Genomic DNA, 22234 nt, shown 5'->3' on the forward strand with positions numbered 1-22234 from the left:
GAAAGTATACATTGTTTGTTTATTATATCATATACCCAGAAACTTATAAAAATAAAATAATGCTTACCTTATTATGTACAAAAACAATCCTTAAGTCAGGTTTAAGGATACCATAGCTCATGAGGAGATCTTGGATCTTTTTTATTTCATCTTTACATTTTTTTGCAGTTGAGTAAAACTGCTTTCTTACAGGTAGATTCTTAAATAATCTTAAAGCAGTTACAGTTGTACCTGTTGGCAGACAAGAGAAAAGCATATTTAGATTTGGAAGGAACGTCACAGATCTTCAAATCCATATACAATTTGTAATTAACCCCTTCTATAACTGAAGGTCTCCTCCTCCAATTCTAGAAACCCAAAGGCTCAACTTTGCAAACTACTCTGATTCCATGCTAGATTCTTCTATTTGTAATAAGACTGACCTACGAAGTATGACCTCGTCTATGTGGTCTAAACAAGCATAATCTTACTTCTATCACTGCGTAGAAACATGGGTTTATAAGAATGCAGTATCGTAAGAAATCTGCTGGTGCTCAAACTGCCTGGGAATGGTGCTTATTCTGGACTTTAAAATATAATTTATAGGATATATAATATTACACAGTTTATATAATAACCTTATGTCCCTGGAAATTCTTACCTGAAGTAATATCTAGTAACCTAGTTAAATTTACCTCATTTTCAACAACATTCAAAAACACAGGATAACCTAACAAAAGAATTTTTTTAACTTATAGTTTAACTGGAAAGCTGAGTAAAGGTGCAAAAATTATACTGCTGAACTATCAGATTAACCACTAGCTTTTACTCAAAAAAACACCACTACCACATAAAATTAGGACTGAATGTTTGTCATAGCCATATACGATAGGTACATATTTTTAAAACACTGAAGAATGACACATTTAAAAATTACATCACCAGTTAATCTCAGAGTTATGAAATCAACCTCCCCATGTGATTCTTATGAATTTGTAGTCAGAGTAGAGAATCATTACACTGAGGAGTAATGAAATAAATTTATAGTGTAGTGCTTCTCAACCTTTGCAGCATTGACATTTGGCCAGGTAATTTGTTGTGGGGGACTGTTCTGTACATTGTAGAATGTTTAGCAGCATCTCTGGCCTCTTACCCACTAGATGCCAGTAGCATCCTCCCTAGTTGTGACAATCAAATATCTCCAGATACTGCCAAATGTTCCCTGGGAAACGAAGTTGCCTTGGTTGAGAACCACTGATTTAGTATTTAAAAACTACCATCTTTTTTAAAAAATGAAATAGAATAAAAAGATAGAATAAACTAGAAAAATAGAGTGCATCACCTATAGTTAGGGTAAATATTATGTCATGACATTTTGTTTTGATTAGCTGTGTGTGAACTGGGTTGCTATGTAAAATATATTTACTACCATGAATCAGTCAAAAAGGCTAAAGTTGCTGCAACAGGTCAATTTTTGTCCTACTGCTTATAACATAGAGCAAAAACACAAAGAAAATGGCAATCATAAGGAACGTGTAAGACTTTGAAACCGTAGTGTAAAATTTTACGTAGTTTTAAAGTTCCAAGAGGAGAAAAAGAAATTGCTAGTAGCTTTAAAGTTCCAAAAAGAGAAAAAGAAACAAATGGAGATGTAATTAAATAAATACTAGAAGAAAATTTTCGAGTTAAAGGCTTAAGTGCAGATTTCAAGAGCTTACTTCATTATAAGGGGGAATATTTTAGGAAGAAAAAAGAAAGTACATTCTACTGGAAATCCTAAAATTTGAAGACAAGAAAAGAATTTTACAAACTGTCATACAGAAAGAACAAGTTTCTTACAAGAAAAGACTAACATCAAATTTCTCACCTATAACACTAGAAGACAAACAATTTACTAACTATTAAGAAGAAATTAAGAAATTGACACCCAGTTAAAATAGGTATAGGGCAAAATGAAGACATTTTTGGACTTGCAAAGATCCAGAAGTATATCACCCAAATGTATTTGATGAAAATAATGGAAGATAAACTCTAACCAAATGACTATAATATCAAAATAGAGATTTCACCAGGTGTGGTGGGTTGCACCTATAATCCCAACTACTGCGGAGCCTTAGGCAGTAGGATGGCTTGAGCCCAGGAAGTAGAGACCAGACTGGGCAACACAGTGAGACCCCATCTTTAAAAATTAAAAATAAAAAATTAGCCTGGCATGGTAGTACATGCCTATAGTCCTAGCTACTTGGGAGGCTGTGAGAGGATCCCTTGAGCCGAGGAGTTCAAGGCTGCAGTGAGCTATGACTGTGCCACTGCACTCAAGCCCGGGTGACAGAACAAGACCCTGTTTCTAAGGGGGAAAAAAAAGACATTTTATGACAAGATGAGAAAATAAATGTGGTGTGCAAAGCATCTTAAAAGTTTGACTATAAACAGAAGATGTTAATGTGGGTGGGCTTTGCAACATAATTTAAATAAAGATTCATGAAGAGATATAATGTAAGTCTGAGAAGGCCTAACAACTTGTAACTCAATGTTATAAACTATTATCAGTAACTGTATTAGTCCGTTCCTTCTCACACTGCTATAAAGATATTACCCTGGAATAGGTAATCTGTAAACAAAGGAGGTTTAATTGACTCACAGTTCCACATGGCTGGAAGGCCTCAGGAAATTTACATTCATGGCGGAAAGGGAAGCAGGCACCTTCTTCACAAGGCGACATGACAGAATGTGAGTGTATGAAGAAGGAACTGTCAAACACTTACAAAAACCATTGGATCTTGTGAGAACTATCATGAGAACAGCATGGGAGAAACCACCCTCGTGAGCCAATCACCACCTTCTCTAAACACATGGGGATTACAGGTCCCTCCCTCAACACATGGAGATTACAATTCGAGATGAGATTTGGGTGGGGACACAGAGCCAAACCATATCAGTAACACTGGTTAACTGGAGAAAAGCGGTGGGAATTAAGAGGTATAAAGCTTACACTGTCCTACACAACCTGGTCCATGGCTATCTTCTCTCCTACCAATGTCCTTCCTTCCGTTCCTACAGTACATCAGACTTGTTTCCACCTCAGACCCTTTGTACATGTTCGTCCGTCAACCTTTCCACAGCTAACTCTTTCAGATCTCAGCTTGAGTATCATTTTTTTTTTTTTTTTTGAGACGGAGTCTCTCTCTGCCACCCAGGCTGGAGTGCAGTGGCGCGATCTCAGCTCACTGCAAGCTCCACCTCCCGGGTTCACGCCATTCTCCTGCTTCAGCCTCCTGAGTAGCTGGGACTTCAGGCACCCGCCACAACGCCCAGCTAATTTTTTGTATTTTCTTAGTAGAGATGGGGTTTCACCATGTTAGCCAGGATGGTCTCGATCTCCTGACCTCGTGATCCGCCCACCTCGGCCTCCCAAAGTGCTGGGATTACAGGCGTCAGCCACAGCGCCTGGCTCAGAGTATCTTTTGAAAATCCATCCCTAAATGCCCTATCCAAGGGTGCTGCTTCTACAATGGAACTATGTTTTCTTTCTTTTTAGAAAATGTCACTACTTGAAAAAAACTTTTGTCTGCCTCGCCTCTTAGAATACAAGTATGAGAGAAAAGGACTACCATGTTTACCATTATATCCCTAGCACCTTAAACAATGATGAATAATCTGTAGGCATTTAACAAAAAAGTCTGAAATGAATACTTGAAGGAAGAAAACAAAAAAGTAATGAAGTTTGTATTTGTCTGATTTATTTATTTATGGAAGACACATGGTACTTGTAATTTTTGAAAGGAAATTTACTATAAGAGAAAAATAAAACAAGATTGGGGGAAAAGATTTTTGTGGAAAAAGACTAAAGGAAGTGCAATATTCCTATTTTGCTCACACTTGATGTTTTTCTGCTTTTTTCTTGATCTGGTGCCTCATCAGCATATAACATTACTAACGATTTTTTTGAGGGGAGGTCTTCCTCTATTTTTATATAGAACATTTCCTTGGCTTAACTACATACATCACTTCCAAAGGCAGGATTAAATTCCTTGGAACACCATGGTATCTCTCACTAGTAACACTTTGGTGCTACTATTCTTTGGCTTAGGAAAGTAAAAAGGTCACTGCCAAATTTTGGAGCAGAAGCTGATGGAGATCAAGAAATGCATGCATTTAGCAGTCAGAGCAGGTATGCATTCTGACTCTACTGCTAAATGGAAAATACACACACATCAGAATCTACACCAGATCCTATTCACAGAGACCTCACTTCATTCTTTGTTCCCCTAGATGTTTCCTCCATTCCCATGTCTTCAGCTACTACCTATATGCCAATGATTCTTTTCATGGAAGTTGTAAGCAGCACCATACTTTCATGAATCTCTAAAAAAGAAAAAAACACTTCCAATTAAACTATGATACACTGCCTTAACAACAGTCCTGTATAACACATGAAATGGTCACATCAGCCTCTCATTCCTTTGAAATTTCTTTACTCCCATGAATATGGCAATTTCTTCTGGTGCCATCAATTTCAATGCTTTGCATATGACAGCAATCCTTTGGCACTTAACACAGCTTCATTTAGTTGTGACTATTTCCCTTTTTAAGTCTCATAAAGCACTTGTTGCAATAAAATATGAAGTTGTCTATTCCTCCAATCAACACATGAATTATCAATATTGCACAAAATTCAATTGATACACCAATAAGAACATCCAAAACTGCTGCCTTTCCAAAAAGGATTTTGGGAGGCCATTAATTATAAGCCACAATGTTTTCAGGGACACCAAGTGTGACAAAATGTACATCTTAGAAATGGTTAACTAAGACACATATCTGAGACCTACACTACTCTTTTAAGTTTTATAGACAGATGCTCACTCATTAACTCTACCTGGCTATCCTCAAGGTATATGAAATCAACCACACTCAGGCTGGAACTCATTATCTTCTTCCTTGGGTTTGATACTACACCTAACCTTCCTTTCTCATATAACACCAACATCCAATGGTTTCCATAGGCAGATACCACAGAAAGAATTGATTCTTCCCTCTACTTCTTACTGCAATATTGCATAAGTCTTATAGGTCTATCTGTTCTATACTAGGAGTCTCTCTCCAATTTATGTCAAGTCTTTTCCCTCCCCTCAAACCGCAGTAGTTGAAAACAGTATCTTACAGTAAGATAAAATTTATAGTAGAAATTACCAGTTAATCTTGTAAATAACATATTAATCCTACCAGTTAATTTTGTAAATAACATGATATCAATCATCTGCCTAAAATAAATTCCAATGGCTCATAATGGTAAGGTACAAACTACCTGGTATGATATAAAAGGCCCTTCATAATCTAACACCTATGCTACCACTTTCTAAGCTGAACCTCCTGCTTCTACTACTCCAAAATCCTCACACTGAATTCTGTCATGTCATTCTTAGTACTCCATTTTATATGCTTTATTGGCTTTTTAGCTATATAACTTTGTATTACTTTTAGCAGTTACTCTAGAGAGTATAACATATATTCTTAAATTATCAGTCTACCTTGATTATCATGAAATAAATTATATTTCACAATGTAACAACTTTATAATAGTGTACCTCATTTACTTGTACCTTTTGTAAAGTTTTTGTCATGAATTTTACTTTTCTGTGTGATAAACTCCATAATATACTGATTTTGTTTTTGTAAAATAAGTTTTTAAAATACTCTGTCTTTCCATTTTTTCCGCACATTTTCTAGTGCTTTTCTTTCCTTCTTGCAGATTCAGGTTGCCATGTAGAATCATTTTCCTTCAGCTTAAAAACCCTGTTAGTATTTCTTGTAGTGTATGGTGGGAGATTCTCTGTTTTATTTGCATGAAATTGCCTTCACTTTGTACTCATTCTTTAAAGGGCATTTTTACTGGTTATAGAAGTCTAAATCAAATTTTGTTTGTTTTTTTTTGTTTTGTTTTGTTTGAGAGTCTCATTCTGTCACCCAGGCTGGAGTACAGTGGCGTGATCTCAGCTAACTGCAACCTCTGCCTCCTGGGTTCAAGCAATTCTCCTGCCTTAGCCTCCCGAGTAGCTGGGATTACAGGTATGTGCCACCACACCCAGCTAATTTTCATATTTTTAGTAGACACAGGGTTTCGCCATGTTGGCCAGGCTGGTCTCGAACTCCTGACCTCAGGTGATCCACATGCCTCAGCCTCCCAAAGTGCTGGGATTACAGGCGTAAGCCACTGCACCTGGCTGAAAAATTTAAATACTTAAAAGATGTCATTCCATTTTCTTTGGACTTCCATGTTTCCAATGGGAAGTCAGCTGTCATTATTTTTGTTGTTCCTCTGAATTCAATGTATTTTCTCCTCTGGCTGCTTTTAATATTTCATGAAAGCTGTAAATAGCACCACACTTTTATGAATCTCCAAAAAAGAAAAAACACTTCCAATTAAAGTATAATACACTGCCTTACCAACACTCCTGTCCAACACATTACTGGTTTTCAGTAATTCAATTATGATGTGGTTAGCTGTGGTTCTGTTTATTTTTACTCCACTTGGTTCTGTTCACTGTCTTTGGTATGTGGCTTTATCTTTTCAAAAATCTTGGAACATTCTCAGACATTTTCTTTTTTTAATGTTAATTTTGCTATTAGTTTTTTTTCTTGTTGTTGAAGACAAGAGTCTCACTCTGTTGCCCAGGCTGGAGTGTATGGCACAATCTTGGCTCACTGCAACCTCTAATTCCTGGGTTCAAGAGATTCTCCTGCCTCAGCCACCTGAGTAGCCAGGATTATAGGCATGCGCCAAAACACAAAAAAATTGGGTAATTTTTGTATTTTTAGTAGAGACGGGGTTTAACCATTTTGGCCAGGCTGGTCTTAAACTCCTGACCTCAAGTGATCTGCCCACCTTGGCCTCCCAAAGTGCTAGTATTACAGGTGTGAGCCACCGTGCCCAGCCCTCAGACTTTTTTTTTTTTTTTTTTTTTCAGATTTTGTTCTGCCCCATTCTCTCTCCTGAGATTCCAGTCACATGTATGTTAGACCATTTAATGTTGCCCCACAGGTCTCTGATGCTCTTTTCTCATTCTACTTCTGTGCTTCTGTTTGTGTATCATTTTTACTGACCTGACTTCAATAAGTCCAACCAATTAATTCTTCAGACATAGTACTTTTTGTTCTAGAATTTTCATTTAGTTTTTTAGTTTCCATTTCTCTGCTGAAATTTGTTACCTTCTTACCAATTTTGACCATCTTTACTTCTAAATTCTTTAACTTTTTTTTTTTTAAGTTTTTGTCTGTTAATTCAAACATCTGGGTTATTGGTGAGTTTATTTACACTATTGTTTCTCTTGATTATGGATCCCATTTTCCTTTCCTCAAGTCTCTCAAAATTTTTATTTTTGCCAAACATTGTATATAAAAGAACAATAGACACTAAAGAAGAAAATATTTTCTCCCAGAGAAAGTGCTCTATTTCCTGCCAAGAAGGTAGAGTGAAGAATATATCTCTTCAATCTAACCAGGAGTTTATCTGAGTTGAATCTTTTAGTTCCAGTTCAAATGTCTTTGGTTTCAAATGTCTTGAAGATGGAATCAGGTCTCTTTCTCTAGCAAGGTTTTAAGATTCTTCTTTCTCTAGCTCAGTCCCAATTTTCTTAATCACTTTTTACTCAACAAAAGTCCTGCTGAGATTCAGTGTGGGGGTTGGACTAGCTCTGTTTGAGGATCCCATATTTTAATCTGCCATGTCCTCCCACAAGTGGCTATAAAAGTTCAGCTGGTTTCTCCTAGTACCATAAAAGCTCCCTTATTTATAGAAGACTTGCCCCTTTATCCACCTATGACTCAGTTAATGCTCCCAGGGATGCAAATGGCCACCAGGCACTTCTTTTTTAGGAAGATGTAGTGTTTCTCTTGAGCTTTGTTCATTTAAACTTCTCTGTGACACAGGTCTTCAATGAGTTTAAAGACTACAAGTTTTTAAAATTATGTTTTTTCCCCTCCTTGCTACGCAGATAGCAATGGTCTCTTGAAAATCTGTATCCATCATTTTTCTCCTGCCGAAAGGTTACACTCCATGTCTTCTTACCTATCATCTTCCAACTCCTACCATCTTCAAACTCAAATGTCATCTTTTCTGAAAAACTTGCTAACCTCTTTGTAGGCAGTCAGTGGCTTCATTTTGTCATTATTCACTCACCTGTGTTCCCCACTAGTCAGTAAGTTCCTAGATGACAAATATAATGGCACACACTGTAGCTCTAGACAGAAGGAAGACCGAAATCAAGAGGGCAAAATATAAATGTGTATATGAAAGTAAAAAGAGATACCTGTTGATTTTTAAATATATGTTATGTATCTAAGACCACATTATACCTAATCTGTATATTGATAAATTATTGCTTCCGCACCTAAAAATATCCTCTGAAAGTAAAATGAGAATTATTATTATTTTGAGATGGAGTTTCGCTCTTGTTGCCCAGGCTGGAGTGCAACGACACAATCTCGACTCACTGCAACCTCCGCCTCCTGGGTTCATGCGATTCTCCTGCCTCAGTGGGACTACAGGCGCCCGCCCCCACGCCTGGCTAATTTTTTGTATTTTTAGTAGAGACAGGGTTTCACCTTGTTGGCCAGGCTGGTCTTGAACTCCTGACCTCAAGATCTGCCTGCCTTGGCCTCCCAAAGTGCTGAGATTACAGGTGTAAGCCACTGTGCCCAGCCAATTGAGATTAATAAGAATTATATGTCTGAATAAAACATACTTATGGAAAAGTCTTTTCTGATTCCAAATGAACCCTGTCTCAAAAAGCAAAAAAAAAAACAAAAAAAAACAAAAAAAAATAAGAAATGTGCTTCCTTAAAAGTACCAAGTAATACTGGCCAATAATAGGGAGGAGGCCCCATTATACTATCATGTTTTACAAGAAAATCATTCAGCTCTCTAACTTTAGCACATCCTACAAACACCAGAATTAAACTGCAGTGTTGTAATATGCTCCCTGTTGTATTTTTACATGACCCTATGGTATGCCATTTATTATAACGGCAGCTACTTATATTCCTAATGTAAAGGTATGGTTGCTTGAATATATCAGAAAGTTTTCTTAAAATATTTAAGGAATAAAAGGTCCATTCTTAAGATGAAAAGATCTTTTAATACACATGCACAATCACACACAGTAGGAATTTACAAAGAACATGATGTTCTGAAACTCTAGTAACAGGGTAGGAAAATGATCAGAGCCCTTTAAATACTACTTTTGATATATGAGAAATTTCTAAAGCAGAAGTACTGGGAGATGTTAAAAGAATTTGACCAGGAGGGTAAATCAATTTGGAAAGCTTAATACTGATTATCTAGGGTAAAGGGAATAGAAGTGATGACAGAAAATGATAGGACTAAAGCTAATAATTTACTTTGTACCATGTTCTTGGTACAATAATTTAAAATGTACCATGTTCTTGGTACAATAATTTAAAAGATAGAGATTTCTATTTTACTTTTTAGTTTAAAAAAATGCTTTAAAATGGAAGTGAACAGAAGGTAAGGGCAACTTAGGGTGACATACTGTTAAACACATAAATCATTTTAAACGGCTGAATTAATCCATAAAACAAATATACACCTAGAAAAACCAGAGCTGGAATTTCTAGTAAACTATTTTTAAACAATGTAAAATATGTTTTTTAGGCTGGGCACAGTGGCTCACGCCTATAATCCCAGCACTCTGCGAGGCCGAGGAGGGCAGATTTCTTGAGGTCAGGAGCTCGAGACGAGCCTGGCCAACATGGCAAAACCCTGTCTCTACTAAAAAAAATACAAAAATTCACCAGGCGTGGTGACACACACCTGCAATCCCAGCTACTTGGGAGGCCAAGGCACAAGAACTGTTTGAACCCGGAAGGTGGAGGCTGCACTGAGCCGAGATCACGCCACTGCACTCTAGCCTGGGAGACAAAGTGAGACTCTGTCTCAAAACAATAATAATAATAAAAAATTATGTTTTTTAAAGGGGTAACAAATTTTCCAATGCCTAAATAAAATTTTGTCGTAAGTTGTTCCCGTACCTACAATTATGTCACCCACAGGTATCATTATATCAGATGACATGAAGAGTAAATGCTAAGCAGGGATGTTCACCTCACAGCAGAAATCAGTCCAAGAACCCTACATGTACAGGTATAAATTAGGATGGTTGAACTGTAATTTTATCTTATGCAGAAAATATTTAAATGGAAGCTAAATGACAGCTGGTGAAATGTGAGTATGTGATTCAATCACTCAAAACCTATCAGCACTAAGGCAATATAAATATAAAAGGCTTTCGAAAGTGTTTGTAGATATATATATATAATATCTCCATCTAGAACAACTTAAAATTAAGACTTTAACTTTCTGCTGTTTTCCTAACCAATCAACTATAATTAGGTGAAAAAATTGAGTTATGAAAAGCAATCAGTAGTTTTGCAACTACTGATCTTCTAAGTATTTATTCTTGTTTCTTGAGATAAAAGAAATATACTAAAGAAAGTAAAGTTCATTTGTTGACTACAGAAATTCCTTAATATGCATACCTGGTCTCACTTACTTAAGGTAGAAGACTGAGGTCAGCAGGAAAAGGAAAATCAACAGCAAAAGGGCAAAGATCAGATGGATTCCATATCTAAGGATTGTTATTTCATAGTTCCCATGGAGATGAATAAAGAAAAGCATGAGAAGTATGAGTGATGCAAAGCCATTGGCCATCCAGATTAGACTGGTCACTACTAAGACAAAAATAAATTCCTTTAAGTTTTATAAGGCGACTAGATTACTTCCAAGTACTCTACTGGATAGCCACTCAAATATCTCCTAATGGTTTCCTAATTTGAACTCGTAAGAACTGGGGTCAGAGTATTTCTAGAGAGGAGCCATATTTTAAAAATGCCTTCTCTGTGTCCTAACCTTTCATATATCGTAAAAGAATTATAATCTATTATTTTTAATTAAAACATATAATATTTGTATTATTCTACAACAAATAAAATAGCTGTTAGACGAGCTCATTTTCATTAACTGAATAAATGAGGAAAAAATGTGCACTGTCTTAGGAGTTTCTATAAACTCTCTCCTTTATGTGGAACAAAAATATCAATCCCTAATGGGCAAAAGTAATCAGTAATTAAGCTAAGGATTTACAAAATAAGAGAACGAGTGAGAGAATCTGGTACCAGTATTAAAATATAAGAAATTTATATTTTATACATGAAATGAAGACAGAAGTCATTTGAAAAAAAAAATCCAATAATTTAATATTAAAACTGAAGAAAAAAACCACAGAAAATATACAGAATGTACTTTGATAAATTACAATGAGGGAACACAAAATTAAACATGAATTTACAACACAAATTGGAGAAGCAGAAGGATAAACAACAACAACAAAACCCACAAGTCCCTTTTCAGATCTAATAATTATTTTGAACATGACTCTAAAGAGGTAATAGCTTTAATACTCTTAATCATCCCATTACTAGAAATTATTAAAAAAAGATTAAAGAAGATATGTGAAACTGAAGCTTAAAGAGATCTTTTTTACCTTTATAAGTAAATAGTTTTTAGAGAAATTTAAACACTTATCAGCTGAACGTAGTGGCTCACATCTGTAATCTCAGCACTCCGGGAGGCCAAGGCAGGTGTATCGCTTGGGCTCAAGAGTTCGAGACCAGCTGGGCAACACAGCAAAACCCTGTCTCTACTAAAAATACAAAAATTAGCCGGGTGTGGTGGTATGCACCTGTAGTCCCAGCTACTGAGGAGGCTGAGGTGGGAGGATCACTTGAGCCTGGGAGGCAGAGATTGCAGTGAACCAAGATGATGCCACTGCAGTCCAGCCTGTGTGACAGAGTGAGACCCTGTCTCAGGAAAATAAAATAAAATAAAAAATAAAAACACATCAATTGAAATGTAATAATATTACATAAAAGTATATAAAACACTAACTACATTACAAGTAGAAACAATATGTATTTGCTTCAAAGTAATATAGAAAGAGAAGAAATGGGTGAGGGTATTACATGAAAGAACTTTAGCAATGAGTTGATAAATTATTGAAACTGAGTGATAAGTACAGTAACTTCTTATGCATGTTTCAAGTTTTCCAAAAATAAACAAATAGATTTTAAATTATCTATTTAATCATATCTTGATGGTATGGTTTATTACCACTATTACCGAGTCAATTATGTTTTATATGTTTCAATAAAATATTAAACTTCTTCATATATGAAGATGACACTGGTAATCCAGCACTGGTAAAATAAATACTCTTAGTTTTTACAGAGGAGTAACTAGTCCATGGAAGTGTCCAGTCTCTCATACAGTTCCTTTTGAGAACAATTCTAAATATTTAAGAAATTGGTGGCTAGAATAGAGGCTGTATGTTTACTTGGAAGTTAACTAGCCTTTATCAGAACCAAGCCCAAAGCAATACAGTTCCTTTTGAGAACAATTCTAAATATTTAAGAAATTGGTGGCTAGAATGAAGGCTGAATGTTTACTTGGAAGTTAACTAGCCTTTATCAGGACCAAGCCCAAAGCAATACATTTGTATTCACGGAGTAACTTTTTTTTTTTAAACCAACAATTAAGATGGAAAAGGTAAAGAATGTTTGTATACAAAGCTACTTTCTTACCTTGACCAAGATGTGAAGGTTTCTGAGAAAGTATGTGGCCACTACCATCTAAAACATACTGGGTGCTAAAATTATCAGCAGCCGTTCTTGTTGTAATTAAAACCTAGGGGAAAAAAAACATCTAAAAACACTAACACTTTAGATATTGCAATGGGTTCATTATCAAAGATTTGAAATGATTATTGCATAATATATTTACTCAATAGTGTATTTTACCTAATAAACATTTGTGACCAGTTCTTTTGTAATATTCCTTAGAGTTACACGAATAAGCAACAGGCCAGCTTGTATTTTTTTATGTTGCAAATTACTGTTTTGAGTATTTCACTTTATTAAAACACTCGTACACAAACAAGTATACCTGAAATGCCATTTGTATTGTATGCATTATATGACTTATGTCTGTAAAAGCAAGTACTTCAACTGTATTAAGGGAACTTGCTTTTTAACAGACTATTTCCATAAATTTGTTGGTAAATGAATAGTTCTTTGGTAAAGTGATCATTCCCTCCCCCTTCTTTATTATGTGTAAAACTGCACTTCTGTATTTCAAGTTTATGGTCCAAAAAAATTATATATATATTTACAGATATTTTTTCTTAAAACTGAGCTTTAAACTCATTAAGCATACATTTTTTATTAATTAAAAAAATCTTTAAAACATGTAAGCATAAGTCAAGAAGACATTTCATTCAGCATGAAAATATTTCCTCAGATGTTAGTCATAGAAATATAAATTTTAAAGTGTCTGCCCTCTTTTGAGCTTGCTTCATCCTCAGCTATTTACTTACCCCATGAGGTAGGTATGAAAGTACAACAATAGTAAAATATGCCATTATCAGAAAAAAAAAAAACCAACAAAAAAGGTGGGGAGTGGGAATGCTGGCAAGGAAAGCATTAGGAAGAAGGTAGCCTCCTCACACGTCTGGTGAGCCACTGATGACCCACAATTGGAAGCAATCTTTTTTGGCCATCTTTATACGAAGAGCTGAATATTCTAAAGCAAATCTATATAATTTAGACACCATAAGAATCCAACTCCACTGCTGGAACTCATCTGAATCCAGATGGGTCTATATTTGAAGGTTCTGTCACCCTGCCCTAACCAAGCAGATTTACTGTAGGGCCTACAGCTCTGTGGAACATGTTGGTAGCATGCAGGGAATATCAGAACAACAAAAAGAAACGGCTTCTCCAGCTCACAGTACCAGCAGAGGACGTTAGATTCTCTCTGAAAATGGAAGTCTATGAAACTCTTACTAGGGGCTCTATGTCAAGCTGCTATTACTGTGATACTATCCCCCAAAAAAGCAGAACCTAAAACAAAGTTGTGAGCTTCTGAGTACTCTTAAGGGATCTACTTCTTCCAAAATACATTCCATGGTTCAAAAACAGTGTAATTTAGAGGACAGAAAGTGCTAGAGATGTTCTTTTCTGTGCCTAATTATTCCATAATTATCCCTTTAAAGACAATTCTGCATTTAACCAACTGCTTTTCCAAAATGCTAAGGTCAACTGAATTCTATTTCTCTACTCCAAAGAACTAGCCACCGTCTGACCTAAAGTTGGTGTCACTGAGCAAAGGCGGCCCTGGAACTCTGAGTTCCAGTACTAACCCTGCCAGTGGCTTCTAGATGGTCCTCAATAAATGATTACACAGATCATCTTTAAGGGAAGGGTGATGATAAGATGAAGATGATGCTAATACTTTATAAGGTTACATGGGATTTTGTTTTAACCACTTCAAAGTATCTTACAAGATATTAATTTGCTCATCCTTTAAACATATATACTCTAGTCTAGACGAAGAAACTGAAGTGCTAAAAAGCAAAATAAGACCTTAGTGCTCATAATATAACATTTATGTTAAAGTTAAAAAAAGAAAAACCTCTATTTTCCAACATTTAAATTTTGTAAAATTACAATTTGTAGAATACTATGAAAACGTATTTAGATATGAAATGCTTTGCAATTCATGGCTAAAGACAGTAAAGCATAAAGCAAACACATAAGTGTACTTCATAAATTTATGAAATACAGTGTGTTCCACAGAGGAAGGAAAGGGAATTGTATTTTGAAAGTTTGCTTCATCATATGACCCTGTGTCCAGAGCAGGAAACTTTTTTTTGGACCGGGCACAGGTTCAGAATCATTAGCTGTGCAGGAGCTAGCGTTTGAGCCTGCAGTAACTCCACCATCAGCAGCATCTCTAACAGTACACAATACTACTGGTGATTCTTACTAGAGACATTGAGGAATGGTGGCAGAGAGTGAATCTAGTGGTGTCAAGAGAAGAAATAAAGAAAACCAGTATTTTAAAAGGAGAAGTTTTACAAGTCCTTAGAGGACCTTGGAGGCTATATTAGTTATGAATTATTAAAAACTGACTCTCTGGTCCAGTTTACTGAGTTTCAAGAAATCACAGTATCATTACAAAATTAAAATTACATAAAAGCATTTAAACTTCAGATAAACATAGTTTTTCTTCAATGTTTAGATAAAAAGTAAAGAAAAAACTTAGAATATATCCTGATAATTCAGGTAAAAATCCTCTTGACAAAAATTCATTTAACGTAATTATGATAAAGCCTTTTGAGTTTTTGGGGGGCTAACTTTTAGATGAACACTGACACAAAAACGAGTTGAAAACGCAGGATCTTTATGATTCAGGTGAAATACAGACTTTTGCCTGAATGGCTGAAGTGTTTTCTTTTCTGCGTGCGAGTATGCCTGCCTGCCTGTGCAAGTATTGTGCACTAATTAAAGTACTCTGACTACAGGACTTGTTCCCAGATACCCACTATGGGGAGCCTAGCAACAGGGAGATCTTGGCCCTGGCTTTTCTCTTTTCAACAGAGTTCCATCACCTGTGACGAAACTGCATTTAGGAAGTAAAATATTCCAACTGCTTCAAAACTTCCCAGACGTATTTTGACTAAAGCTCTTCCATCACAGCTATAAAAAATACACGAGACAACCCTACACTGTGGAAAAGGAGTCAGGAGTCCTTGGCTTAGAACCATCATAATGATACTAGGGGCTTCCCCTGACCCTTTTATAGTATGTGGGCCCACAAATAAGTGAGCCCCAACTTCCATCTTCAAAACAAAATGACTCAGCTTCTCATTCTGCTCCTCTAAGCCCTGGAGGCTTAATGTGAGGTGATACAAAAACAAACCTACAGATCCTATATTATCTCATCACAAAATTATGTACAGTTGACCCTTCCACAACACAAGTCTGAACTGTGCAGGTCCACTTAACACACAGATTTTCTGCCACCAGAGACAGCAAGACCAATCTCTCCTCTTCTACCCTTTCCTTAGCCTACTCAACATGAACACTTAATGAACAGCTTCCACTTAATGAATAGCAAACATATTTATTTTCTCTTATAATTTTCTTAATAACATGCTTTTCACTAGTTTATTGTAAGAATACAGTATATAATACATGCAACATACAAAATATGTTATCTTCCAGTCAACAGGAGGCCCGTCAACAGTAGTTAAGTTTTAAAGGAGTCAAAAGTTACATGTGAATTTCTGACTGCATAGCGAAGTGGTGGGGTTGGGGGGTCTGCACCTCAACTGGGTGATGTTCAAGGGTCAACTGCATAATGAGCTTGATAAGGTGAGAATAATATTCAGTACATTGTAACCATTTAAATGGTGGATGAAGGAATCACTAAATGTAAATGTTATGCAGAGGATGACATTTATTCTTCTCAGGGAAAAACGAGAGAAAAAAATGAACTAACACTACAGAATGAAGACATTTGGTGAGAATTAGAAGGAATTTACCTATGAATGGCTATTACATTTTAGAAAGGATTTCCACAAAATGTGGAATAGCATACATTGAATGCGGAGGTGAAATACTGTTTGCAGAGGGGAATAAGCAAGTCTAATGATCTTATCCAGATGCATACTACTTTTCACATACAAGTCCAAAACAGAAATAACTTGCATCTGTATGTACACAATATTCAAGACACTGTAAGATGTATTATTGCATTTGACCCTCACTTGATAAATGAAAAAAAAAAAAAAATTCTCAGAAAACTTAATCTGACTTTGGCCTTTGGCCAAGTCTCTTATTCAAACACTCAGGATTTAGAATTAGGCTTCTGACTCCTACTTCAGAATTTGTTCTTTAAGAAAAAAAATGAAATAAAATAAAATAAACTGTTCGGTATTTCTAAAACCAGCCTCCATGTAAAATCCAGTTCAAAAATGTTGTTAGTTTCTTAAACATTTCTTTGATAACACATATAAAATATCAACCTAAAAAGAAAAATATTTTATGTGTTTTTTATTATGTGATAGGAATAATATATACAATCTTTATAAAAATTTTTATGAGACGGTCAAGACAGGATTTTCACTCTCTCTATTTCAACCCAGTTACTGTGCTCAGTAATTAGTACTAGTAATTAAACATTGAAGATGACAAATTTCTCAAAATTATTGCTCTACAAACAATAAATCTCAAGAAGTTATGCTTGCTGTTATGATTTTAAAGAAAATCATTACCAGTAAATTTGTGTCAGTTGCTGATATACTCATCACAGATCATGAAAGCAGTAATTCCATTTTAAAATACCAATAGTTTACTCTGTAGATATAAAAAGAATGCCTGCAGGGCACAGTGGCTCCTGCCTGCCAGCAATTTGGGTGGCTGAGGCAGGAAGATTGCTTGAGGCCAGGATTTTGAGCCCAGCCTGAACAAGAGAGTGAGACCCTATCTCTACAAAAAATTATAAAAATTATAAAACAAAACAAAACAAAAATAATGCTTTACTTCTTTGGACTGTTTAAGGTTGGAAGTTATTTTATAATTGACAAATTAGGAAAACTGACCATTCAAGTATATAAATAAAGAACACAGAATTAGATGTATTTTAGATTTCTCCAGCCAATTTTGCTGAAAGTCTAACTGAATTTTTCTTCTTAATAACATTTTTTAAATAAATCGAAAGTAATGTCAACAACTAGAGTTATAGGTGATGGCTGTTTAATAGTGTGCCCAATTACATATCGATCCACTGAGCCTAGCGTGGTTTACAACTCTATGACTTTAAAATTATATGCATCAGTTAGTTTGGTAGATAAAATAACCAAATTACTAATTTTTATTGCATTCACTGTAATTTTCATCTAAAAAGTTTCAAAATAAGCCAGTCTTGAAAATATATTTTTTCTATATATGAAACCTCAATTCTTTCTGAGTGCTAAGGAATATTCATTAAGTTTAAAAAGTGAACTCCTTTCTCCCAAAATGCACCCATTAAGTCTTATTTAAAAATATTTATTTTTAAATGTAACTGACTTCAACAAACATACATTACTTCCTGTTTTTCTCAAATACTATTCACAGTCCTCCCATATGAGTTTCAACTCGCCTACTCCTAACAACTTATCTATTGAACTTAGCACTGCAGGCCTGGGTATATTTGTAAATAATTTAATATTTAATATGGAGGTATTTTTAAACTTTATAAAGACATTTCTAATCATGCTAATAAAGAGGTAATATAACCTACCATGGAAAATACATTACTGAAAGGCATGAAATTAGGACTGAATTCTGGGCTTTGCCTTGAACACACTATGTATACCTGAATAGGTTACAAATTTCACATTTCACTGTGTACAATTCCTCTGAAATCAACTACCTAGTGCAGCACCCTGCATGCAGTAGACAATGAACATTACTTGAGTATTAGAGACAGTGTTTTGAAGTTGAGGTAGGAAGACTTGGCATTTGGCTTCAAAAGACCTCAGTTTCCTCATCAGTACTATGAAGAGACTGAAGCACAGAAGACCTACATTGTAGGCTGGCTAATCCATGAAGCTCATTCTGAGATGGAGATTAGTGAGCAGGCAGTCTATTGGGGGGTTCTCTGGGATGATCACCAGTGGGCATAGGGCAATGTTGTCCTGAACTGGGACGTTTATAACCCCTCAACCAGTCACTGGATTCATTGGATGCAGGTTGCCCTGCATGACTTGGGTAAGGCAGCTGTCTTCAGCTGCAGTAAGGGCAAGCTCCAGATGGAGACTCAGGGGTGAGTCACCAACACTCTTGGCAGCTGGGGGCTGACTGCTCAGTCCTGAAGTGGGGGATCTAGATGGTGTACTAGGGTCCCCTACTACTATAAAAGTTCCTTCCAGCTAGCTCTGTATTTCCTTTAGTTTTCAGGTACAATCAAACCTAAATCATCATCAAAAACTCTGTGCCAAAATAATACACACCATATGATTTCATTTATATCAAGTTCAAGAACATAAAGAACTAATCTGTGTTGACAGAGGTCTGAATAGCAGTTACCTCTGAGAAGTACTGACTGGGATTGGGTATGAGGGAACCTTCTGGGGTTCTGATAATGGTCTAAATCTTGATCAGGAGTATACATATGTAAAAATTCATTGTGTTGTTAGTGTAGGTGTGTATGTGCATGCATACACACACACATCTATATGTGGTTTTCCCAGACTTGTAAGAAAGGAAACTCCATCAAATACTGTTAATATTTTCTAAGATAAATGCTTGGCATTGCAAACATTTTTTAAAAAACTTTATATTTTTCCACTATTGTGATACTTTGACAATTCTTTTGTAATTCTGATGAGCAAAATTATTTTATTTATACTCAAGGCCACTTGAGCGCCTCAAAATAAAACAAAGACAAAATGATAAACTTGCCTATCAAGTGGGTTTAAGTAATCAAATAAGGAAACAAGATAGAAAGTTACCAATAGACAAAGACTTACAAAACTGCCATCTAAACTCAGAACTACAGTGAAGATTTGAATAAATCATACAGCTCATGTAAAACCTATTTCTAAAAACCAAGTATAGTGCTGCCACCTAGTAGGCAAAGCTAATTATGACTAATTTCAGCTCTGAAGGGTTACATATATATCTTGCAGAAAATACAGAAATGCCAAATTATCTTATTTGACAATAATCTACCAAATAAAGCTTAAAGCCTATCTGTCAGGTTTGAACAACAGCTTAAAAAAAAAAAAAAAATCAAATACTTATGCTCTAAAAGAGAAAAAAAATATGACTTCTAAAGTAGTCGCTGACAGCTAAACAGTACCGGCAGATTCAGAGGTTCCCTGATGCAAACCTCATGCAATTTTAAAGACAAACTCTGTACAAGATCCAGGGTTGTGGATTCCCATTTACAGTCTTGGGGAGAAAAATGGACAATGCCCAATTGAACCCTCTAGTCCCTCTTCCCCAAAATCTATTTAAAGGCTCTGTGAACTCCAAATAAAGCAAGTGCTGAGGAAAATAGAGAAGTACACAGTGTGCTAGATTTTGGACAGCGGTTTTAAGAGTACAGGTAACAATTTCCCTTTAATGATGTCTAAACATCTGGATTCTAATAAGCAAGGGCCCCTAGTCCTCTATGCTCCAACAGCAAAATCTCCTACTTAAACTTCATCTCCTTTGTAATTTCTCTGGCCTACTTAAGACATCATGTTACACAGCCAGAAAAGCCCAAAAGTAAAAAACTGAACCCAGACGGTCACCAATTTAACAATGGTGCTACTTAGGATTTTTTGACTTTACAGTGGCGCGGAAGTGATATGCATTCAGTAGAAAGCAGTGGATAAGCTAGCAATGCTGAGGCAGTGAGCCACAGCTCCCAGTCAGCCATGTGACAATGAGGATAAACAACAGATCCTCTCCAGTGTACTATGTTGCCAGATAATTTTGCCAACTGTAGACCAATGTAAGTGTTCTGAGCATGTTTAAAGTAGGTTAGGCTAAGCCGTAATGCTCAGCAAGTTAAGCATATTAAATGCATTTTCGATTTACGATATTTTCAACTTACAAAGGTTTAATGAGGAATGTAATCCCTTCATAAGGAGCATCTGTACTGAGCTGGAATCCTAGCCACAAAAAATGGAGAAAACCTACACTATCCTATGCCAGCACTTCAAAAACAGAAGGGCTGAGGGAAGACCACAATGAACCTAGAGAATATATCATTACTTTTGGGAAGATGGACTACTAAACAGATGTCCAAAGACCAGAAGGGGAGACAGCAACAATATCTCATGTCTGTGTCACTTTTCCAGAACAACAGGTATGAAGTCCTATCATTTTACCGTACTGGAACATTCTTGCCTAAATAGGGTCTGCCAGCCTAAGCACAAATGAAGGATTACATGGCTACTGGGCAAATTTCAATAGCTCAAGAGACCCTCACAATCACCCTGTCACCAGGCACATAGATACTGTCACACAATAAGAGCCCAACATCCACAGGGTAATAGTATAGTACCAAAAAAGTAGTACAGAGTCACGTGATCAAACACAACTGAGATAACAGAAATGAAGAGATCAAGGTTCCAGATGGGCTTTGCCACAAACTAGTTACAAGATCTGGGGCAGAGGCAGTGTAGTATAATTGGTACTATGCAATTGAGTGTGCCAAGCACTGAACTCAGGAGTTCATAGACACTGAGCACCTAATCCATAGTCAGAAGGGTAAAGTTCTTAGATCCAATCTGCCCTAACTAGTTAGGGTTTAGACCAAGTCAATTCACATCTCTAGAGCATAATCTCACTAACTGTACTGATTAGAGTGGTATTTCCAAAGTGTAGCCCACAGAACAAGCAAACGAACAAACAAAAATGATGCTTTCTTAATAAAAGAATTTCATGGTCAAGTAGGTATAGGAAAAAGTACCTATATAAACCACCAACCTTAGAGATTTACAATGTGCTTGAATATAGTAAAGGCTCTGAGAAGTGCTATAGTTAAATATCCGCTTAATTTTCTTAATACAATTTTTAAATGCAAAACACACTTTGCTGCTCCTCAAAAAATTAAACACAGAATTATGATATGACATAGCAAGTCTACTTCTGGAAATATACCCCAAAGAAGTAAAAGCAGGGACTCAAACAGATATTTGTACACCAATGTTCACGGAAACATTATTCACAATAGCCCAAAGGTGGGTGAAAGTAACCCAGGTGTCCACTGATGAATGAACAGATAAACAAAATGTGGCATATACACATGATGGAATATTATTCAGCCTTAAAAAGGAAGGAAATTCTGATGCATGTTACAAAACTGATGAACCCTGAAGACGTTATAAGAGAAATAGGCCAGATACAAAAGAACAAATATTTCATGAGTCCACTTATATGTGATACCTAGAATAGTCTAATTCATAGAGACAGAAAGTAGAACAGTTGAGTACTAGGGGGTGGGGGAAAGGGCATTATTGTTTAATGGGTACAGAGTTTGAAATAATGAAAAGGTTGTGGAGATGAATAATGGTTACAGATACACAACAATGGACTGTAGCTAATGCCACTGCCACTGAATTGTACATTTAAAAATAGTTAAAATGATAAATTTTGTTATGTATATTTATATTTTTTTGAGACAGAATCTCGCTCTATCTTGCCCAGGTGGGAGTGCAGTGGCATGATCTCGGGTCACTGCAGCCTCTGTCTCCCGGGTTCAAGCAATTCTCCTGCCTCAGCCTCTCAAGTAGCTGGGACTACAGATGTGAGCCACCACACCCAGCTAATTTTGTATTTTTAGTAGAGACGGAGT

General features: G+C 36.0%; 1 protein-coding gene across 6 annotated transcripts in view; it reads right to left on the reverse strand.

Annotated features, from left to right (window-relative positions):
- Nucleotides 1–22234, reverse strand: part of PMS1 (PMS1 homolog 1, mismatch repair system component) — a 101277-nt gene that overhangs the window by 67284 nt on the left and 11759 nt on the right. For all 6 annotated transcript variants that reach the window (XM_032755155.2, XM_032755157.2, XM_032755158.2 and 3 more), the window contains 2 exons: nucleotides 12637–12739; nucleotides 68–231 (listed from right to left, as the gene is read on the reverse strand). In XM_032755155.2, the coding sequence (XP_032611046.1) occupies nucleotides 68–231; nucleotides 12637–12739 (267 nt within the window). The remainder of the gene's footprint in view (nucleotides 1–67; nucleotides 232–12636; nucleotides 12740–22234) is intronic.

Source organism: Hylobates moloch, unplaced genomic scaffold (assembly GCF_009828535.3).
Source record: "Hylobates moloch isolate HMO894 unplaced genomic scaffold, HMol_V3 SCAFFOLD_1, whole genome shotgun sequence".
Lineage (NCBI taxonomy): Eukaryota > Metazoa > Chordata > Mammalia > Primates > Hylobatidae > Hylobates > Hylobates moloch.